At 38.9% G+C, this 22253-nt stretch overlaps 2 protein-coding genes and 1 long non-coding RNA gene across 4 annotated transcripts in view; 1 reads left to right on the top strand and 2 right to left on the bottom strand.

Annotated features, from left to right (window-relative positions):
- Window positions 1-1662: 1662 nt before the first annotated feature.
- Window positions 1663-4653, bottom strand: pou4f1 (POU class 4 homeobox 1). The gene is made up of 2 exons (XM_051897172.1): window positions 4214-4653; window positions 1663-3906 (listed from the first exon to the last, which is right to left on the bottom strand). Exons 1-2 carry the CDS (start codon window positions 4334-4336, stop codon window positions 2926-2928), a joined length of 1104 nt encoding a protein of 367 aa, XP_051753132.1. The 5' UTR covers window positions 4337-4653; the 3' UTR covers window positions 1663-2925.
- Window positions 4654-5763: 1110 nt separating this feature from the next.
- On the bottom strand, window positions 5764-10209 carry obi1 (ORC ubiquitin ligase 1). Its single transcript, XM_051897839.1, has 6 exons — window positions 10061-10209; window positions 9216-9351; window positions 8945-9036; window positions 8402-8623; window positions 7433-7521; window positions 5764-7260 (listed from the first exon to the last, which is right to left on the bottom strand). Exons 1-6 carry the CDS (start codon window positions 10130-10132, stop codon window positions 6150-6152), a joined length of 1722 nt encoding a protein of 573 aa, XP_051753799.1. The 5' UTR covers window positions 10133-10209; the 3' UTR covers window positions 5764-6149.
- Window positions 10210-10236: 27 nt separating this feature from the next.
- LOC127514730 (uncharacterized) overlaps window positions 10237-22253 on the top strand; it is a 56836-nt gene continuing 44819 nt past the window's right edge. For both annotated transcript variants that reach the window (XR_007930694.1, XR_007930695.1), the window contains exons 1-2: window positions 10237-10367; window positions 12027-12267. This is a non-coding gene — a long non-coding RNA (uncharacterized LOC127514730). The remainder of the gene's footprint in view (window positions 10368-12026; window positions 12268-22253) is intronic.

The following is a 22253-nucleotide window of genomic DNA, read 5'->3' on the forward strand; positions in this document are numbered from 1 at the left end:
ATTAGGGGGAAAAAAAAAAAAAATAGAAAATAGAAAGTGGAAAAAAAAAAGAAGCTGGAGCTGAGGTGTGCAGTGTTGGATGCCAGAAACTCACTCGATGCCACTTAAAGCTGAAAATGAACATTTCTCTCACTTAATCTGCTGTCGCACCGAATTGCAAAACGATCCAAATGCACGACTAGATTGGGAGAATTTCAGTGCCAGTCAAATCAGCCATTCTTTCCCAAAGAAAATGTCCATATACTCACTGCGTTCTTCTCTTCGTTGCCAAAAGCGCAAACAGGACCAATAAATGTTTCTTTCTCCAGCAGCACTGCAGCTGCGACCTGCTTTCATCAAGTGCTTCCCTGAAAAACCCCGATAGCTGTCTGAAAATATTGCATTTTATATCAGCAAAGCGCGATTAATATTGCATCACCTACATATAACATATCTTTTTTAAAGGCAGCAAAATGTAAAGCTCCCCTCCCCTTCCCCCTGAATTTCTCTTCAATATTACAGTGAGAAAGATCTGCAGTGTCATTTTTTTTTATGAATAAACAAACTTTTGGAATTAGACGCCTTTCTTTAGTCGTTGTGAAAGAGGCTGTTTGGAGACGGCCTGCACTCAGGCTTCATTAAATGTTTATTGTCAGTTCGGCAGGGTAAAACCCAGTCATCTCTCCTACAACCTTCGGTTCTGTTTTGAGGAAACAATACGGAGAGTTTTAAGCAGATATCGAATCGCAGAATTCTATTTAGATGCAGATCTAATGTAATGCTCATGTTACCTAATTTAGCAGACACGTGCATGGCCAAAAATTCCATTTGTTTGACACACTAACATCCCATTAGGGCGCCGATAACAATTACCGAGCTTTTTAATTAGTGTCTTGTTGTATTCCGTTTATTAATTTTCCAAACCACAGAGCATGAATTATTTAATAACCCGTAGTAAGGGTAGGCCTATTTAAATGTAATGCTCAAGGAGAATCATGGCCGAAATCGTGCGACATTTATTAAAAAGTATTATTATTATTATTATTATTATTATTACGCCATTTTGTATCTTATGTATTTACAATTTTGTCTGGAATTATGTTAAACTGAAGACACATTCTCGTGTCGTCAGTAAAAACGTGAATTTCGTGGTAAAAACTATTTTTATTAGGTCTAACGGAATGCACAGAAATCCAGATCATGGAAATGAAGAGAAATAAAAATGTATAAATAATGCATGTTTCTGGAGTAATGACTGTATATCAAAGATTTGCGCTGTTAAGGAAGCCACTGTAAGAGAAAGAAAGAAAGAAAGAAAGAAAGGGAAATCCTATATGGATCGATTTTCTCTCTCAAAACAAGCGAGGGTTGGGTTAATATTTAGTTGATTTTTTTTTTGCGCCATATTTTACGTTTTAATTATGGCATACTTTTAACTCCATATTTTCGCTTTTTTTCCTAATATGTATTTTGAATGTAATTGTGCAGTGACTGTTTTAAAAGGAATAGGTGTAGATAGATGTGATTATGTAGATCTGATCATTTTCCTATGTTTACATTTCTCATTGATGTATAGGCAAAATATAAATAATAACAGACTTAGTAGCTAAATATGCCTGAGATTTGTCTGTCTGTGCTGTAGAATAATATATTCATCCAACACACCCCAATGACAGCCTCCACTTTGATTTTCCATCGTTTATTTAGAAGATCGCCGGGACTTGTGCCCCTGCAGCTGGATTTGGCTTACAGAATGGAGAGAAGTTTGGATGAGAAGATGGTAAGACAGTTGGACAGGTGCACAGGTATGACAGAGTGAGACGTCTCGTGATGCGCACGTGGCCGCTGTTTGTAAACATACTTGTGCACAAAATAAAATCATTACAACTTTTTTTTTTTTTTCCAGGAACAATTAACACGACAAACAACGTTGTGTCTTTATGTGAAAACAGGCATTAAACAGTGACTTACACCATCCACAAAGGTCTACCAGTAGATACTCTATGTAGTGCTTGGTATTTTTTTTTTTCTTTCAATGCATAGAACGTTTGCACTGCAAACCAAAGTATACAAACCAACGAAATTATATTTCAGGACAATTTTGCTTTAAACTGTAAGTATAATCATCTTTATCATGCGTGTTAACTAATATCCGCAGAGGAAGAATTCTGATTTGCCAAAATGATAATAAAAAAAAGAAGAACAGACTAAATAATAAATAGTAAAATAAAAAATTGGGAATTCAGTTTTGCACGGTGAGCAAGTGTCATTTGTACGTATATTTATATATATACACAAAAGCATTAGAATATATCTAACCAATCTAAATAACAGTAGATTTCAGTGCAATTTCAACAAATACGAGCGGTGGTTGCCACCTTTATTATTTAAAAGGGACTCTGTATACTTTTCTTTTCCTATTCGGTTCTGTATTCATCAGAGCAGACCTTTGAAACATTGAATGATCACATTAGTTCATCAGCAAGACTGTGAAAATGGGATCTGCTTTTAACACATTTAATAATCAAAAATATAGCAGTTCCCTATTACGAATGAATAAGTACACAAATATGCTGAACATAAATAAATAAATAAATAAATAAATAAATAGGATAGAATGAAACTATGAGGTAATCCATCAATGGCTATTTTTCGTCATTCAGAATAAACGTCATTGGGGCAAAAAACAAAACAAAAAAACATTTAAAATAAATAAAAACCATAAAGCTGGATGTATCTAAGTAGAGTTGAACCGCAGAAAAGTAGTTCATCTGGATTACCTGTTATTTGCATACTTCACATTCACCAGTACAGTGAAAAGAAACATGAGTTGTGAAAATAAAACGGTACTAATCATGAGCACACGCATTTGAGCCAAAGCGATGTTCCTTGGTCCCCAAAAGTCAGTTTTGTTTTGTTTTGTTTTTCCCCTATAGAAGTAGTCCATCAGTGAGCCGCGGAAAATTTCAACCTCTTCTGTTTTTGTCTTTGGTTGCAAAACCATACTCGCACCACGTTCTTTTTGAGGTCCAATTTCTCAGCTATAGCCGCGATTTTCTCCGAGGACGGCCGAGGCTGGACCGCGAAATACGCCTCCAGAGATCGTTTCTCCGGGGCCGCTATGGAGGTCCGCTTGCGCTTCTTCTCGCTGCCGTTGAAAATGTCGGGTTTGCTCATTTTCTCGCGCTGGGCGCCCTCGGCCTCCTCCAGCCACGCCTGGAGGATGGGTTTGAGCGCGATCATGTTGTTGTGCGACAGAGTTAGAGACTCGAAGCGACAAATGGTACTTTGGCTCAGGGAGCCCACGCCTGGGATCTTCAGGTTGGCCAGCGCGCCCCCCACGTCCGCCTGAGTCACCCCGAGTTTGATCCTCCGCTGTTTGAAGCGCTCCGCGAACGCCTCCAGTTCCCTCGGGTCCGTGTCCGAGTCGTTAATGGAGGGCAGTCCGTTGTTGGCGAGTCCCGGCGCGCCCTGGTGCGCACCGCCGTGGTGGCCCGGCAAGAGCCCGTGGTGAGTGAGAGGCGAGTTCATGTTCATAGCAGCCTGGTGGGACAGGTGGGTGAGCCCGTGCATGTGCGCGTGCGGGTGGGCCGACGTGGAGATCAAGCCCCCGCCGCCGCCCCCGCCGCCTCCTCCGCCGGCCCCTTCGTGCGCGCTGGGCATCAGCGCGAGCGACGGCGAGCTGATGTGCTCCATGAGGTCGGGCGGCTCCAGGTTCTGGTGGTGGTGGTGGTGATGGTGGTGGTGGTGGTGGGCGAGTGGCACGGTGGAGTTGGACGAGCATGGCACGGTGTTCATCGTGTGGTACGTGGCGTCGGGCTTGAACGGGTGACTCTTACCCTGGGACACGGCGATGTCCACGGCCGCCAGAGCTTCGGCGCGGGCCAGCAGCGTCTCATCCAGACTGGCGAAGATGTTGCTTTGTAGCTGGAGTCGGAGAGAGAGCGAGAAAAACAGAGAAACAGAAAGAAAGTGGAGATGTCAGCTGGGGAATAGTGTCAACACATAACACAGAGAATATTCCTTTTAAGAGGCTTCCAGTCATAAAAATTAATACAAAAAAGGCTGAAGCCTGAGCCTTCAGTGAGCATGCCTTCAGAAAAGATCACAGGCGTGCGGATGATTGCTGTGGAATACATGAAAAAAACATTAAGGCAGTATATGCGCCTCCAGCGCTCCTCCTCGCGCGCAGAGGAGAACGCGGGAGAAAAGCAGAAGTTTGGAGCTCGTTTACCTGTGGAGTCTGCAGACAGGCTCTCCTGATCGCCTCCGAGCTCGAGTGCAGAGTTGTGTACTTGTGCTCAGGTAAGCTGGGATGCATGGCGAAATGAGGCTGTTTGCTGTTCATGGACATCATGATTGCGCGAGATCCGGCTCAGATAAAGTGCACGAAAAGAGGACAAAAACCAAAGCGAGAGGCCAGGTCCTCCCGCCTCCTCTTCTGGCGTCTTGCAGCAGTCGGGCGGGCGGATGCGGTAGCGCTCGGCTGCTGATGGTACAGAGGAGATGCCCGCAGTGTGTGTGTGTGCGTCTCTGTTTGGCTCTGCTGTGTGTGGATGAGGAGCGCTCTTACACCTGAGTCCCTCACATCTCGTCCGGCAGCCTCGCCTATTCTCGCGAGACGAGCGCGATTGACTCTCTTCTCCTCCTCTCATCTCATCGCGCCTCTGCTCGTCTCATGTCCTCCTCGAACTGTAAATCGGCCTAATGACGGAGAGGGGGGGGGCTTCCATACCTGTGGATTCTGCGCGCATGCGTGTAACAGAGTAACAGCTAATATTCGATATGCAAATGAGGGCTGTCTGTTTAAAGCATATTTCGTCAAAATGCATCCAAACTAATCAGACACTTTTTAGTGGCATAACTGTGATTTTTAAATAATATTTAAATGTTTAGAATAAGCATATTTATTTTAATGAATGAAATAAAAGCAAAATGAAAACAAATTAAATATATAGGCTAGTTAAACAATAATGTCATTATTATTTTTTTTTAAAAAAATCGTTTTCGAAATTACAAATTGATTAATAAATTGTAAGCATTGTTTATTCAATATTCGTTTATTTCAGTTTCAGGAGAATTTGCAAACGTGAATATTTTAATTTAGCTCATGTTTATGCAAGTAGGTTACTGGTTGCCCGCGTTGATTCATTAAGCAACTCTCTATATAAGGTAAATGGAAACAAAAGAAAAACGAATTAATAATTGTATAATATAAATATATAACGAAAATCGTTTTAGACATTACATAAATATTCATACATTACAAATTACGTCAACAGAAATTTGCGGCATCAAAATATAATAAGTATTTCTATCAATTTCAGAACCGGAATTTGCATTTGAATATTTACATTTCGCTCATGTTAACACGTCATGCTGGTCTGGCCTTGATTGATTACGCAACTTTAACTATCATGTATATTTCACTAAACTCTAATCATTGCATTAATTTTTAATCGCCTGGCGCTTTTAGTTGGCGCTAATGAAGTGTTAATTCACTAGCAATTAATTAATTCTTTAAAAGACCGTCAAGGAGGTGGGTAGTAAATGGATTAGTTTAGTATTCAGGTGATGAAATAATTCACCACTAGCACACAGAAACACAATGTGTTTGCGTGCAATATTATTAAGATTATGACGTTTACTGTTGTTGTCATAACACTACTTGAAAATGTGAAAATGAAACTATAAATTGTAGACATACAAAAGGTTTTTATTTAGACAACATCCAGGTACAAAAACATTTACGAAAATATCTGAAAAATAGAAAATGACTTCATATTTTCAAACTGTATGCACAAATAGCATTTATTGTTTTCACAGTTCAAATACAGATTTATTCAGAATGCCAGGTAATTCTGTACCACCACAAAAGCATTGAAACTCGATAGAAAAAATACGTTTAATTTCATGAGAAAAGTGTAATGGTAACACCTTATCCCCTCAGGATACTGAAACGGTTTTTATAATGTACGTACAGTAACATCATCCAGCACACACTGCTGTCCTGATAAATGAACAGTGAGGCAAATTTGTAATAAAAAGCCTTGATGGAAACGAAATGCTGTTAAATCTTGTTGAACTCCTAAAAAGCCAATGAAAAGTAAACCCACTGAATCTGATGAAAATGGAGACCATGCTGGAAAATACTTGAAATGTTTCTGCTTCTACTTCAGTTTTGAGAGTTTGGAGGGGCTGGAGATGGACAATCCTGTGGGACATTTGCGTTTGGTGGGCTGGCTGGGATTTTCCATCATAACCCCAGCTCTGTCACTGAACTCAACAATTGAAGCTTCCTCCTCAGAAGCCGTAGCTGCATCGCAATGGGTGGTCTCCTGTGTCAAAGATGTGCTTTGGTGCTCTCTTGCTGTTCCAGGATCAGCCAAGAGGTTGCTACAGAAATCCAGTTCTGGTATTTGGGTGGCATCAAAGTCTGGAGAGCGTGATGATGAGGATGATGATGATGATGATGCCAGGGGAAAGTGAGAGACCTGACTGCTGGAGCTCTCACCCTCAGCCATCATAGAGTCCAGCTCAGAGATCTTGTCCAGGTACGCTGCATCCATACAAGCCTCACTGCTGCCCGTAGGGTCCTCGGACCGCTTGAACTTCTCTCTGTTTTCATCCAGACGGGGCAGCTCAGGTCTGCAGTCCATCCAGTCTTCACACAAGACCTCTCCGTCTGAATTCACAGCGGTCTTCTGACTGAAAGGAACGCGTTTGTTGCCTTGGAAGGAGCTTGGGCTTAGGTTGATTGAGGATGAGCTGGCTGGACCCTGGCAATCATCAAAACTCAGTCTTCTCAGGTAAGTGAGAGGTTTGAGACCTAACTTTCGGTCACTACAAACCGCAGGACTCTTCAAGCTCAGAGATCTAAGAGCTGAGGAGGGTGTAGAGGGAACCGTAACATCTTTGAGTCCATCTTTCTGTGGAGTCAAGGTCCCTCCTGGAAAACACACATCAGATGTTGTCAGGAGGCGCCCGTGGTTGTTGGGAAGCTCTGAACACTTTCGGTCCAGGTCTGTACAAACAGAAGTTTCCTCCATTTCACTCAGGCTCCTTCGCATCAGGGCAATTCTTTCAATCCCTCCGTTTTGAGTCCCTCCAGAGGCAGCGTTTGAACAAACACCTTCAGACTTAGGGCCATCCCTCTGGTTCTGGGCTTCAAGCTCTTCGATGTATTTATCGCTGCGCTCCAGAGCTCTTTTCAACTGGGCCACGTCCCGCTCATACTGATGAATTTTAGCCTCGAGAGCTGCGACTGTATACCTGCCAAACCTCAATGTAAAACACAGACAAGCCACAAATAAAATCAATTTTGAACATCTGAGTTACTAATACAGTGTAAATATCCAAAAAAAAAAATAATTATGTTGTTGTTGTAAATTTTTAAACTCAAAATGCAAGTTAGTAAAATTCACCAACATTACATAATAAACATTGCGCTTACTTTTGAGGAGATCTGCTGTCCACTTCAGCTTTCAAGCGCATATTTTCCTGGATTAGGTCAAAGTTTTGGGACCGGAGTGTCTTGTTAGCCTGAGGAAAACAGAATAGTTTCTTTTTAGGCAGAGAAAACAAATAACACCCTTTCCCATATTTCCAATGAAATGAAAACTCAACTAAGAATATAGAGAAAAGCTATATATATATATATATATAGCACAGAAAGTTCAAAAGAACAGCATTTATCTGAAATAGAAAGCTTTTGTAAAATTATACACTACCGTTCAAAAGTTTGGGGTCAGTAAAAAGTTTTTTTTTTAATAATTCTACAAAAGCTTTCTATTTCAGATAAATGCTGTTCTTTTGAATGTTCTATTCAGCAAAGAATGTTTTCCAAAAAAACTGTTTTTGACATCTTTCTTAAGCAGCAAATCCACAAATTAGAATTATTTCCGAAGGATCATGTGACACTGTGACAATGAAGACTGGAATAATGATGCTGAAAATTCAGCTTTGCATCACAGGAATAAATTACTTTTTACAGTATATTCATATAGAAATCAGTTATTTTAAATTGTAATAATTTTTCACAATATTACTGTTTTTGCTGTATTTTGGATCAAATAAATGCAGCTTATATATATATATATAGACTTACTTCAACCCCAATATAATGCCAAAAATATGTATACAATTGTTTGTTGATAGCAAATGAGACAATTTCAAAAAACATTTTATTTGACATAATGTTTCCTCAGAATGTACAATATTTGTAATATTTGAAAACAGAAAATTTTTATCCACTGACAAGAGACTGAAAATGCCACGCTACAACTTCAGTTTAAATGACCAAGTGGTCAAAGTCAATGCAGATTATCTCAAAATGGTTAAATTATGGGGCGATATTTCTAGTTTTGTGCTTTTTTGGCCAATGTCTAATATTTAAAAAAAAAAAAAACAATCCCATTCATACTTCCTTCAGCCTTTCGAGGTCCTGTTTGACCTTCCTGTAGAGGTCATTGGCAGCTCTCAGCTTATTGGCCGACTCCTCCAGAGCGCTCAGGTCAACAGTACTGGTTTCACTCTGAGGAACCAAGATCATGCTCGGTTCCAGAGCCGTCTTAAGTTGCATCTCAAGGCTCAGGTTTTTGCTTTTCAAGTCCTCGTTCTCTTTCAAGAGGGTTTCGATTTCATCCTGTAAGACAGATGATTCATAAGCTCTGGCTTTTGTTGCATAGCTAGGTCAATTTATTTTTACAGGAACATTATTAAAACGTGTTAAAGATCACATGAAATCCAATTTGGAGTCTTGTGGTTTAGCAGTTCAACTCTGTTAGCTAGGAGAAGACTTTTTTGCATTTTCTGCATTAATTTTTGAGGGAAATCTATGGAATTTTGTGGGATGAATTCAAACATTGTAACATGGGTCCTCCACTCTAAATGATTTAAGAAATATCAACACGGGAAAGAAAATTGAAACTGTCAATACATTTCATTGGTCACTGTGCAAAAATACCTCATATTCTCGCAAGAGCAGCTCCCCTCGAGTCTTTCGGAGGCGTCTCTTCACAGAACAGCTCTCATTGGATTCACTGTCAGTTGTGGCTCCTGTGAGCATAAACACACACACAAAGGGAGAGAAAGAGATATTTAATCACACACATCTTACCTAAAACAAACAAAGTTCTATAGCTTACATTAAAAAAAAAAAAAAAAAATATATATATATATATATATATATATATATATATATATATATATATGAATGTGAGGTCTGTTGACATTACCAATGATTTCTCTGCAGGGGTTTTCTGGAGTGATGGCCACTCTACAGGTGGGACATTGACTGCTCTTCTCCAGCCAAACTTTGATGCAGTTGGAGCAGAACACATGGTTGTTGCAACAAATGACCGGCTGACGCACCTTTGAGGTGTAGATCACAGCAAACCAAAAGGTAAATGCAATGTCATGACTGTTAACATTAAATCATTCAGGTTAAAAATGGCCCATGGAACAAATAGGATAGAAAGCTATATAAAGATCAGAAGCATAGAAAAAACATTGTGAACAAAGACTCAAATGCTTTTTTAATTATAATTATTTGTCATTTATTTTCTTAAACATGGCATTACAATGCACATATGTGAGAAGGAGGCTGAGTTCAGGAAATTAGTTGGACTTGTGGGTGTTGGAATGAGAATAAATGAAGTTTGCAGTGGCTGGATATTGAATCTAAAACACCTGCTTTATCTGGTTCATTTGATCTGACATCACTCTCTGTGGTTATTTCAGGGAATTATTAACTACATCAAATGCAGCAGTGCGCAGTGTTTAGGTAATTGCTGGAATGGTCGTTCTTATTATTTTGTGTTTTTGGAGAAAACACTATCAGAAGGGACCCTTGTTGATCCACTGTGGGAAAACTATCGCTGTTTTGAGTTATAGAAACGTTATCATCTTTCATATGCACCTATTTTTACACATTATCTTCATTAATAGATGATAAAAGAACTGTGCATTATTATATTAAAGTGGCTTTAATTTAATCAACAAACATGAAGTTCACGCGAACACTGCACGACTTTGTGTTTAACTCCTGTCGTGTATTTAAAGTCTATTAAAAGTGTGTTACCTTTCCGAGGCAAATCTGGCAGGATATCGGTAAAGTCAATGAAAGAGTGACGTTTTGAAAACTTTGCGCCATAATTTAGTCCTCAAAGATGAGAAACATGATCCAAAACTCCCTCCACCAGACACAAAGCAACGAGCCGCGCACGCGACTACGGCAAGCGCAGAGTATTAAACTACAGCGAAACGCGTCTGCCGCAGACAACTGTAGCCCACATTCTCACTGTGGTTAGTTAGTGTTAAAGATTGTGTTAAAGATTGATTTATGAAGCGAAGTTTTGTATTAATAGGATTTATGGTCTCTCCGTAAGGTAAGATAACTTAGGATATCATATTTACTGCTAAAAAGAATTTTGATGCATTCCTTTAGTAACCAACAGCAACAACAAATGCTGCGTTCACGCCGTGTCGTAATTACCGTAGTTTCGAGATGACAACACGTGAAGTTCTACTTGGAGCTGCTCACGCACTCGGACGGGGAATTATGCGTTTCAATGTCACTGCTACCGCTTGAAACTGCAGCAGTGAGGTGGTACAGCGGTCACGTGGTATAAGTAGGAGCTCTCAGAATACTCCCAGTTTACAAGCTGTAATTACGAGTTCTACGTGGACGTGAACGCTTTTTACAAGTTGGAATCTCGTAATTACGGTAATTACGACATGGCGTGGACGCACCTAAAAATAACAAATAATCATCATAATAAAAAAAAAACATTAGTAAATGATAAGAAGAAGAAGAATGTGATTTTGGTGGTGGTTGCGCGGTGTAAACTTGTTATAGACAGTCTGTGCTTAAATTTTTATTGCTGGTAAGGTGATTATTTTTTTCAAGGTAGACCAACTTCACCAGTGTAGCCTAGGTAAAACATATTTTGTATTTAGTAGTCACGTTTTGGGAGGAATACATTTTATGATTATGGCATGTGCAAATGCGTTAACACTTGGATAAATTGCATCTTAAAGGGATAGTTCACCCAAAAATTAAAATTCTCATCACTTATCATCCTTATCTTGTTCCAAACCTGTAAAGAGTTTCTTTGTTCTGTTGAACACAAAAGAAGATATTTTGAAGAATGTCAGTAACCAGACAGTTGACGGTAGGGCTAGCCATTGACTTCCATAGTATTATTTTTTTTTTCTTACTATGGAAGTTACCAAAATCCTTCAAAATATATTCTTTGTGTTCAGCAGAAGAAAGAAATTCATACAGGTTTGGAACAACTTGAGGGTGAGTAAATGATGAAAAAAATATATATATATATCATTTTTGGGTGAATTATCCCTTTAAATCTTAAAGGCCCTATGTCTGAGTGATCAGGTTGCTATGCATATCAAATGTGTCCTTAAGAGCATTTAACACTTGTTATTTTCACAATGAGATCATTAGATCAAAATATGCAAAAAATGTACAGTGACCAAATGTCTTAATAGCAATTAAAAGCCAATCTGTGTACATTTTTACTACTCAAAATGCTTCTCTGTCCCTTCTGTTCTGCTGATGCATCTCTTTACGTCGGCTCTTTGTTTTAAGAGTTTTATTACAACACTGTAAACCGTTTTACTTCATTTTTATTCGATCTCATAATTCATTGGTCATCGCCAAATGATGGCTTTATTATCCCATAATGACAGACCCAGTGGCTGAGCGCTTGTGAGATAACTTCATTAGCATCGAATTGATGCAAAACAATGTTGTACATTGATTGCATCAAGCGGACTATTGGTGCTGCGACTACATTACTGTCATTTGTTGCAGGTCTGTCATGTCAACACAGCCCATGGAGACTTCACTTTGTCTAGACTATAAGTAGTCTAACTGTACGCCAGTAGGTCTGAAACTCAGATTTAGACATCTGCATGTAGAAACATTCCTGGAGAGAGAGTTTGCACGCATTTGTAAGCAAAGACCAAACTGCTGAGCACGCTCTTACATAATAACATAAATTTGCCTTGTTTTCTTATTTTTCCAGAACCCCATCCCCCCTTTTGTCTCCTGTCAGTGAGATCAGCATCTCAGAAATACACACAAAAATCGCTTGCTACTCATTTCATCGTTCGTAAGTGGAACAAGAGCTGTGTCAACAAGAGATGTCCATTTCATCATCAAGTCTCCAGTGAAATGATTCATCCAGAGCAGTTGGATGTCACGTGAGTCTACAAAAAGGCCCATTCGGAGATGAGAAGGTCATCCTTTACAGTGTTAATAGAGAGGTATGGGTTGATTTGCATTGCTGAAGACTAATATAGTTATTATATTATACACTTCTGTTGAAAAGTTTAGGGTCGGTGTGTTTTTTTTAATTTATTTTTTATGTTTTTTGAAGTATTTTATGTTCACTAAGGCTGCATTTGTTTGATCAGTAATATAGTAAAATCAGTAAAATTGTATAATATTATTACAATTTAAAATAACTGCTTTCTATTGTAATATATTTTAAAATGTAATTTATTCCTGTGATACAAAGCTGAATTTTCAGCGTCGTTACTCCAGTTTTCAGTGTCACATGATCCTTCAGAAATCATTCTAATATGCTGATTTGGTGCTCAAGTAACATTTCTGATTATTTTTATCATTGTAAGCAGTTGATACATTTTTTCAGGATGCTTTGATGAATAGAAAGTTCAAAAGAACAGAATTTATTTGAAATATAAATATTTTGTTACTTCATAAATGTATTTACTGTCACTTTTAATCCATTTAATGCATCCTTGCTGAGTAAAAAGGTTAATATCTTTTTTTTTTTTTTTTTTTAAACTTACTGACCTCAAACTTTTGAATGATAGTGTATGTTATGTTACTACATTTCTGATGATTTATACAACCAGGTACAGATGCAAGATGATGCATGTTATGTTCAGGATAAATTATGACTTGTGTTTGATGCATAACTATATGTTTGAAAGACCAATTGTGAAATTTGTTTGCAAATATTTATTTGTAATAGCACCTCACCTTTAAGAACATGTAAAAAATCTTGTTCAAATCATATTATTGGAACAGTTCAGATACTCTAAAGATTGTATTTTGCCCACATATGCTTCAGACAATGGTTTGTAATCTTTCCCCCATTAATTGGTGACAGTCAATTAATCACAGCCGGTTGAGAACCGCAGGATCTATTGATCTTGTCGGAGGCCTTATTTTTCATCCCTTAAATGACACAGATCGGCACATTTGCCTTGGCCGGGTAATGGAGGGTGGCGAGCCAATGACCCGTGTGTCAGGCCTACATGTGTCCCATGCTCCCCCATTGTGAAATGGCATCTTTACCATTTAAGCTGGAAAGGTTTAGACTGCCCTAAGAGCAAGGCGCTGGGACAGGCCTTGCTCCGCTGCTCAGCTGACCTTTCTGTTTAAAGCTTAATCACTGGCAAATGCTTACATTAATTAGCCTGCCCTCTATCCCTCTTTCTCTACCGCCCTACTGATCCCCCTCCACACACACACACACCAACGTCATGCCAGTGGTTTTTGCGTCGCTGGCAAACCAGAATGAGTGTAACCTGCAGTCGCGCACATCTTGAGGACATTAAGACATTTCCCCCGCACTCCTGCAGGCTTCATGTATTGATTAGCGTGGCCCCTGACCGCGATCGCCGCGGTGCGAGAGAGTGTGCCATGGAGATGAGGGGCCCCTGCTGTCCATGGGGTTCTTTCCTAAGCCCCGGCTCTCTCTCCACAGTCGAGCTGCAGCTGACGCCCCCTCCACAGCTCAGGCACCTTTCATTGCCCTTTCGCAACCCTGCCCTTTAAAAGTCTGAACGACATCCGGTTCTTTACATTTTGTATCATGTATTGAAGCTCACGGCATCTGGAATTATCCATTATGTGTCAGAAACTGTCCTTGAAGCATGCAAAGGAAGAGTAAAACATCTTTGGAGACGTCCAAACCAGATGTGTTTGTGCATAAAGATTATTTGTGTATTTTTTATGTTAAAACACTCCAGCTTAAAACAAAGAAATGACTATGAATTAGTATTCTGTGGGATGATTCCCCTTTTAAAACATTGCTCTGTTTGTATATCCTGACTAGGGGCGGTGCCAGTTGTTTGTTCAGCCAATGACAGATATGAAACGTGTTTGGAAAACTTCCTCACTTTTGTTTGTTGACACCATTATTGACAACATCTCATGGCAATTCGTAACTACTTTACGTTTTTGCGAATTGGTGGCTAATTCGTAAAAAAACAAATACTAATTTATAGTTGTTTCTGTTTGTTTATAGTTGTTTTGTTTGTTGACGCCATTGACAACATCTCATGGAAATTCGTAACTACTTTACATTTTTGTGAATTGGTGGCTAATTCGTAAAAAAAACGAATACTAATTTATAGTTGTTTCTATTTGTTTATAGTTGTTTTGTTTGTTGACACCAGTATTGACAACATCTCATGGCAATTCGTAACTGCTTTACATTTTTGCGAATTGGTGGGTAATTTGTAAAAACTAAATACAAATTTATAGTTTTTCTGTGTTTTAACCCTAGCTTAAAACACAGAAACAACTATAAATGAGTATTCTGTGGGATGATTCCCCTTTCAAAACATTGCTCTGTTTGTATATCCTGAGGCGGGGCCAGTTGTTTGTTCAACCAATGACAGATGGGAAACGTGTTTGGAAACAGGCATTATTTCTGCACTTTTGTTTGCTGATGCCAGTATTGACAACTCATGGCAATTTGTAACTATTTTACGTCTTTGCGAATTGTTGGCTAATTCGTAAAAAACAAATTCTAATTTATATTTGTTTCTGTTTGTTTATAGTTGTTTTGTTTGATGACACCAGTATTGACAAAATCTCATTGCAATTTGTAACTATTTAACTTCTTTGCGAATTGGTGGCTAATTCATAAAAAAATTAATACTAATTTATAGTTGTTTCTGTTTGTTTATAGTTGTTTTGTTTGTTGACGCCAGTATTGACAACATCTCATGGCAATTCGTAACTGTTTTACATCTTTGCGAATTGGTGGCTTCGTAGAAAGTTGTTTTTACGGATTAGCCAGTTGTTTGTTCAGCCAATTACAGATGGGAAGCGTGTTTGGAAACAGGCATTATTTCTCCACTTTTGTTTGTTGACACCAGTATTGAAAACATCTCATGGCAGTTCGTAACTATTTTACGTTTTTTGCGAATTGGTGGCTAATTCGTATGAAACCATATAGCCTTATCTCATTCATACGTTTTTGTACAATCTGCTTATGCCCCTAGTGACGGGTAGGTTTAGGGTTGGACCTTCATGCTTACTTTTTTCTAATAATCGTACGTTTGTGTATAATTCACATTGTACGAATTCACAAGAAATTGCAACCTCGTAACATAGTTACATTCTCCTGTGAGGTCAGGTTAGTATTGAAGAAATTACAGACTTTACAACAAATACCGTTCAAAAGATAAATGTTTCTTTTATGCTCACAAAGACTGCATTTCTTTGATCAAAAATGCAGTAAAACAGTTGTAATATATTTTAAAATGTAATATGATGGCAAATCTGAATTATCAGCATCATTACTTCAGTCTACAGTGTCACATGATCCTTCAGAAATCATTCTAATATGCTGATTTGCTGCTCAAGAAACATTTCTTATTATTATCAATGTTGAAAACAGTGAAACATTTTTGTTTCAGGATTCTCTGATGAATAGAAAGTTCATGAGAGCATATATTTGAAATAGAAAGATTTTGTAACATTATAAATGTCTTACTGTGGCTCACTGAATAAAAATAATAACTTCTTTTAAAAATAAGAAATCTTACTGCCCTCAAACTTTTGAGCGATAGTGTAGACGTAGAGCTCTGCACTTAAGATGCTTGTCCCGCCCTCAGATTCATCTGATTAGATCTTTTTTACAAACTGACATTGATCCGCAGGGTTGCATGTCAAAAGTGGAGCTATTTTTAACTTAGACACTGATAAAAAAAAAAAAAAAAAAAACAGAAACTGTGACAGCAACCAAAGACGTCTATATGGCGCATACATTCATAGACCAAAAGTTAAGCACTAAACACAAGAGCGCATCCTCTGTGAACGACCCCTAATTTGAGTGCAGTCTGATGAAGACCAGGCACAAAATGAATACATGCGTAAAAACACGCTTCTCTAATGAAGAACGTGGGATGTCACCCCAATTGTTAGTATCAAAGTCTGTTCTCTAGCTGTTTCCCGCCACCCCCTTCCTCTCTCTTTCTCTCTCTCCAGCCTCAAATTTATTCTCCTCCGCGGGTGCAGTTTTAGTGGTGGGCCATGCGTCGCGGTGCAGAGAGGAGCAGCGTGCGGTGATTTTATTGCATTGCCTACAGGCTGGTTGAGCCACACGACTCGCTCGTGACGCCCCCACCCTTCCACGCCGCAGATGAGGCTCCACTCAGCCCCGACGGTGGCTCTGCTACACCCCTCTTCCTCCATCCATACCTCTCTCTCAAGGGGCCCCTGGGAGCCGAGGGTGGATTATTATGGAAATACTATCATCCAGTGGCCCTCTGAAGCACAGCTGGGCAGGGCCATCATTACATGCGCTGTGGCAATCTGTTCTGGGAAGGGCAAACGCAAACGTCACGGCACAGATGAGAGTGGCATGCATAGATCACATAAAATGTGATTAAAATGTGTGCGGGTGAAAAATGCAAAAAACTTCATGTGGGCATCTTATATCAAGTGCCGTCAAAATGACCTCGATAAATTTTGTACTTTTTGCCTCCGGTTTTATTAGGGCTCCCTTGTAGTTGTGTCTTACGTGTAAATAAGACTATAAATATATTTTCATCTCAACTACTTTATGTCCACCTGCATTACAGCCTGTTTCTTTGCATCACAGGCCTAATGCTGTTATGTTACAGCGCTGATATCAGCGTAATCTGTGCGGCAAACGTCGCCGGTTTTGTTCCTGTCGAGGAACGGATGGTGTGTCCGTGTATCAATCATAGTCACCGGTCTGAGCGCTGACCAGCCTCTGAGTGATTGCGTTTAGTTCCTTACGAGATATTTCTGCTGTGCTTGTTATCAGATTAACCCGCCCACTGAGGCTTATCATTCACTGCCCAATAAACGGGGTCAGTCACATCCATCAAATTACTGTACTTGCGCTTTCTGCCCCAATCTCGTTTACTTGCTCAAGTAAAGCTTATTTGGAAATGTAAACAAAACAATAACATAATCATCACTGGTTAAACCAGAGTTATAAAATCCTCATTTCATTTATTTGTTGCACATACTGTCATAGATTTTTAGAAAAAGTCGATAAAAGAGCATAACATATTCTCATGCTTAAGACAGAGGTGGTTGGCTCATGGAATTTGTCACAATGATCCATTAAAAATGCATAGAACCTCATTAACTTTTGCAGAGACAGAAAGCTCTTTCTTATAATCTTTCTTTTTATATCATTTCTTTTTATATATATTTGCAATATTGGATTCAAGGCGACAGCTTTATGAGTCCAGCATGTGATCTGTTGAATTCAGCGTGTGAAAAAAGACTTTTTGAGATTATGCAAATGGGATGTTGAGATGAAATACTTGTGATGTGTGCCATCTGAAACTGTTTAAACAGCATTTTGCTAATTCTTTTATAATTATTGTTTTTATAATTTATATTTATTTTACATTGTTTATTTGTTTAATATGTTACATTAGATTTTTTAATTTATAATTATTATTATTTTATAATTAATGGTTAAAAATCATTTTTAATTAAGAGTCTATTGGGATATTTACACTTTTTGTACTTAAAAAAAAATTAATTTGTTATACCGCAGGGCCGTTTTTTAAATGAACTAGGCAAAAAATGATGTTTTTTTTTTTTTTTTTAAATGGTTAGTCACAGCACTAACCATTAGACACTGAATATACATTTTCTGATATACATTTTAAACTAAAACCTTGATGTTAATTAACATAAGCATAATGGACGTGCACCAACCTCCCTTATGACAAATCAAAATGAAAAAGTACTCATTTTTAAAGTCACTTCTAATTGTGGCCGCACGGCATGTGCATAGACATGCAAAACACGCTTCTTGTAATCAAGCACACTCTGAGCATAAGGGCTTATTAATTATTAGTGCCCACTTGACTTCATATTGTGCTGCCGGTGGCCTGGTCAAAGATTATAATTACCACTTTGCTGTTTGTATCGTATTCATCTCCTCTTGCCTATAGTACTGTATTACTCTCAGCATCTCTCCTTCTCTCTCTCTCCCTCTCTCTCTCTCGTACACAAGACCAAAAGTGCAGGCACATCATTTATTGATAAGACAAAAAGAATGTAATGAAATTATCAATGTTCTTGAATTAATTATGAACATGATTAAGAAAGCTAAAATCTCAGGAGCCGGGATCTCATTACCCATTCAGTCTCAGGGATTGCTTTCATTCAGGGAGAGGCAAAAGAAGCCGTCCACCCGGCCCGGCTCGAGCAGTCCTCTCTTGGAGCCCCTGCATGGAGCTCCTCTTTACCCTGCTACTCTGTCCCTGATTTATTCCCTCCCGATCGCTGCGCTGGCCTGCGCTGCTCCGTCGTGCCGGAGCCAAATGAGATCCACGACCGTGTGCACGCCGAGAGGTCCTGACCTTCCCCCCTAGATACCAGCTCCTCACTGGAGGTAAGAAACACAAGCTGGTTTTACTGGAGAGCAGCCGCCCGGCTCGTAGTTTAGTAGTCCTGGGAATTGTCTGGTAATACTGGATGGTATTGTGCTAATTGTGGATAATTACTTTTCTGCACTGTTAAGGAAACTTTTTCTTGTGTTTGTATGGAGGGTATTGCTTCATCTGTGTTTCTTTAAAGTCTTGAGGACATACATTAAATGTAAAGTGTAGTTTTTAAAATCCTTTAAATTAAATTTTGGAATTTTCAGGCTGTCATTTGCATATTGACTTTTAATAAAGGAACAGTAACATTTAAGGCCACAGAATGTAAGAGGCCATTCATGCAAACTGTCATTAAACATGAGTGCTTTGACTGGAATGATTTCAGATATATTTAAATATGGCCAATTCTGACAAATTAATAAATCTAAATGGCATTTTATATGTATTATTATTGCTCTGCTAAGTGAAATTGGCATGCTTTATGAGTAAAGGTAAAAAATTTTAAACCACACTGCTGTTGTGAAAATAAGTGAATTATTAAAATATCTTCTAGAGTTCTATATATTTTATTTGGGCTGATAAAGCATTCAGTCCTTCAAAAAAGTTTTCCAATTTTCTTCGGGTGTCTGTCGCTTCAGTCATTTAGGATCTTTGCATTATTATTGTGCCTTCGCTGAGTATTTGTTTTTTTTACCTTCTTGTTTAGTGTGAATTAGAATGAGTCGCTCCTGTGGAGACGAGTGTGAGTGTGGTAGTTTTTTCGTTTCTTTGGTCACATGGGGAAAAGTGCGCCAGTATATGGGCGTCCCCAAAGGAATGGAGCTGCATGGGGTTTCAGAGTCCCATCTCTCCCAATGTCTCTGTCTTTCTCCCTTCCTGTCTATCTTTCTCATATCCCTGTTTTCTTGCCTCTTTTTTTTCTTTCTTTCCATCTCTTGTGACTTCCCATCATCAGGCTCCAACACACACACTACTGCATTGTAAAGCCGCCCATAAGGAAGCGGTGTGCTGTTGGCGGAGAACTTGTCGCATTGTGATGATACCTTCTCAACTATTTTAAGGTCCTGCAGTAAACATGCATATGTCCTGATGTCTTTAGTGTGACCTAAACAACTAAGAACACACCAAACTCTCATTATTCTTCCAGATAAGAAGGTTTGTGATATTCGGTTTTCGAAAAACGTGTTTTGCGCCCAACGTCGGTCTCCAGTCTCCGCGGATAAGAAAGCCTCTGGAGGATAATGAGAGCTCTCTGGCCTGAGGATTGATCCGTGTATTGGATCTCACATAAGACTGCTGTTACTGGATATTACCCAGCGCTATCGGCCAGCCGTGATGGCCTCGTGATAAGAAGTGCTTACCAAAGGGGAAGCTCCTACAGGGCAGATACGGTTTCTCAGCCGCCCTCAGGGGACCGTCAGCCTCATGCTGCTGAGCTCAGGAACTTTTTACCTCATCAAGTAAATTCAGACCCTTATCAAGTTACCAAGCAGGCCTCTTCCAGTCGAACAAATATTTCTGCCCATTGTCACTGTCAGTGCTAAAAGAGCTGGAGCGGTCACATTACAGTGCACCTGCTTTTCATTGATAACCGGGAAAATTTGGGAGGTGATGGATTTGTTTGGGTAATTAGAAGGACAGAGCTGGAAAGTAGGTGACGTGCAAAACTTTATCTCTTTAGCCGTCTTAACAGCAACTCAAGTGCTTTCTCTGAGTCTGGGAGTCATTACTTTTAAGATTCTAATTCATGTGGGATGAGAATTCCCAAACAAATTATTCGGAATTTACAATCTGGATTGAATTGGTTGAAGCTTTTATGTCCTTTAAAGATAATGGCATTGTTGACAATGCAGTCTACATCCTGTAGCGCAGTTTAGTGTGTTCTGGATCTCTAAAAGATGCTAAGCTCTCAGATAATGAAGTGGTCGGTACATAATGTGCCATCTCGACAGTTTCATTGGGAGTTTTTCAACCCTCCGTCGTAGTGTTTAGGGCCCAGCAGAGAGGCGATGTAGCACTCGCGGCGGAGTTTGTCAGCTCCGGCTCTACCGCTGCGGCAAAATTAGCCAGGTGGCATCTGGTACCTGCCGCCTGCCAGCGGAGGAGGGCCCAGATGGCACGTTAAGCAGGCTAATTATTTCGACACAAAACTCTGATAACGCAGCCCGCCAGGGTCCAGTTTCCCTCTTTTGAATCTTACTCACCGGGCTTTGTCTCGGAACCGCACTACCTCTCTTCCAGTGAATGTGTCCTTGCGGGGATGAGTAACTGGATCCCACAAACTGGTGGTAAATTGTGAGCGATCCCATGCAGTGGGAGATGACAGCTGTAATGTTAGTCTTGAGAGGTGTCGTGGTACAAAACGACACACTGGTTTTATTAATTTACATTAATGCATGGATGGAGAATAGGACAAAATCTTAAAATCTGTTGTACTACCACAAGTTTTTACCTGAAATTAGTTATAGAATTTAGTTATTCTGTGTTAAACTTTGCAGACATATCTTTAGGAATGGTTGAACTATATGAGCCGTGGCCTAACACTGCGACTCTTAGGTAATGACCTCAAAAATAGGTTGCTGTTCTCATAAGATCACTGACAACAGGAAAGAACAATGTTAAATGTTAATTATAAAATGCACACACTAACGTTCAAATATTTTTTTTTTCTGTGAAAGACGTTTTTATTCAGCAAGGATGCTTTAAATTGATCAAGTGACATTAAAGACTTATATAACGTTACAAAAGATTTCTATTTTTTTTAAAGGATCCTGTAAAAAAAAAAAAAAAATCACTGTTTCAACAAAAATATTAAGCAGCACAACTGTTTTCAACATTGATAATGAAAAGAACTGTTTGTTGAGCAGCAAATCAGCATATCAGAATGATTTCTGAAGGATCATGTGACACTGAAGACTGGAGTAATGATGCTGAAAATTCAGCTTTGCATCGCAGGAATAAATTACATTTTAAAATATATTCAAATAGAAAATAGTTATTATAAATTGTTAAATTTTTACTGTATTTTTGATCAAATAAATGTAGCCTTGGTGAGCTTAAGAGACTTCCTTCATAAACATTATAAAATCTTACAGACCCCAAACTTTTGAAAGGTAGTGTATGATCATGTATAGTTAGAATAGAAAAATAAATAGGCTTCAACTTTTAAAATTGTGGGTGAAAATGCTTCCTTTATCTTTTGTTGTTAGAATCTAACTAGACACTAGTCAAATTGGGCAGATACAAATATGGATGGGTTATGTATTGGATCATTTGCAGAAAAAATTAACTATCTGTTCCACTCACTGTGTTTTGTGCTGTGAATAACTGGCTGTCGATAACATAAAAACAGTGAAATTCAAACCCAAATTTTCTGTTTTGTCTACATTAAAATGTACAGTACATGTTATCTGACCTACAGCTCATTATAATAAATATATTGTTCGAAATGGTTAAATGTTCGATTTTTAAGGACAATTTTGCTTACTTTTTTGTACTATATAAATAATTTCCTGATAATGTAACCAGCAATAAAAGTAGCAAAAGGCCCCCCAAAAAAGTTTAATTGTATTGATGGGTAATATAAGACAAAACGCTTGCCACACAAT

The sequence above is a fragment of the Ctenopharyngodon idella genome, chromosome 6, assembly GCF_019924925.1.
Source record: "Ctenopharyngodon idella isolate HZGC_01 chromosome 6, HZGC01, whole genome shotgun sequence".
In the NCBI taxonomy this organism is placed as follows: domain Eukaryota; kingdom Metazoa; phylum Chordata; class Actinopteri; order Cypriniformes; family Xenocyprididae; genus Ctenopharyngodon; species Ctenopharyngodon idella.

Excerpts from the sequence above, each read along its gene's own strand:
- pou4f1 (XM_051897172.1), bottom strand. The coding sequence starts at position 4,336 with ATGATGTCCATGAACAGCAAACAGCCTCATTTCGCCATGCATCCCAGC. Across the intron at positions 3,907-4,213 it reads CCTGTCTGCAGACTCCACAG|CTACAAAGCAACATCTTCGC; the intron begins GTAAACGAGCTC and ends CTCCGACTCCAG.
- obi1 (XM_051897839.1), bottom strand. The coding sequence starts at position 10,132 with ATGGCGCAAAGTTTTCAAAACGTCACTCTTTCATTGACTTTACCGATA. Across the intron at positions 9,352-10,060 it reads GCCAGATTTGCCTCGGAAAG|GTGCGTCAGCCGGTCATTTG; the intron begins GTAACACACTTT and ends TACACCTCAAAG. Across the intron at positions 9,037-9,215 it reads CCCCTGCAGAGAAATCATTG|GAGCCACAACTGACAGTGAA; the intron begins GTAATGTCAACA and ends TTATGCTCACAG.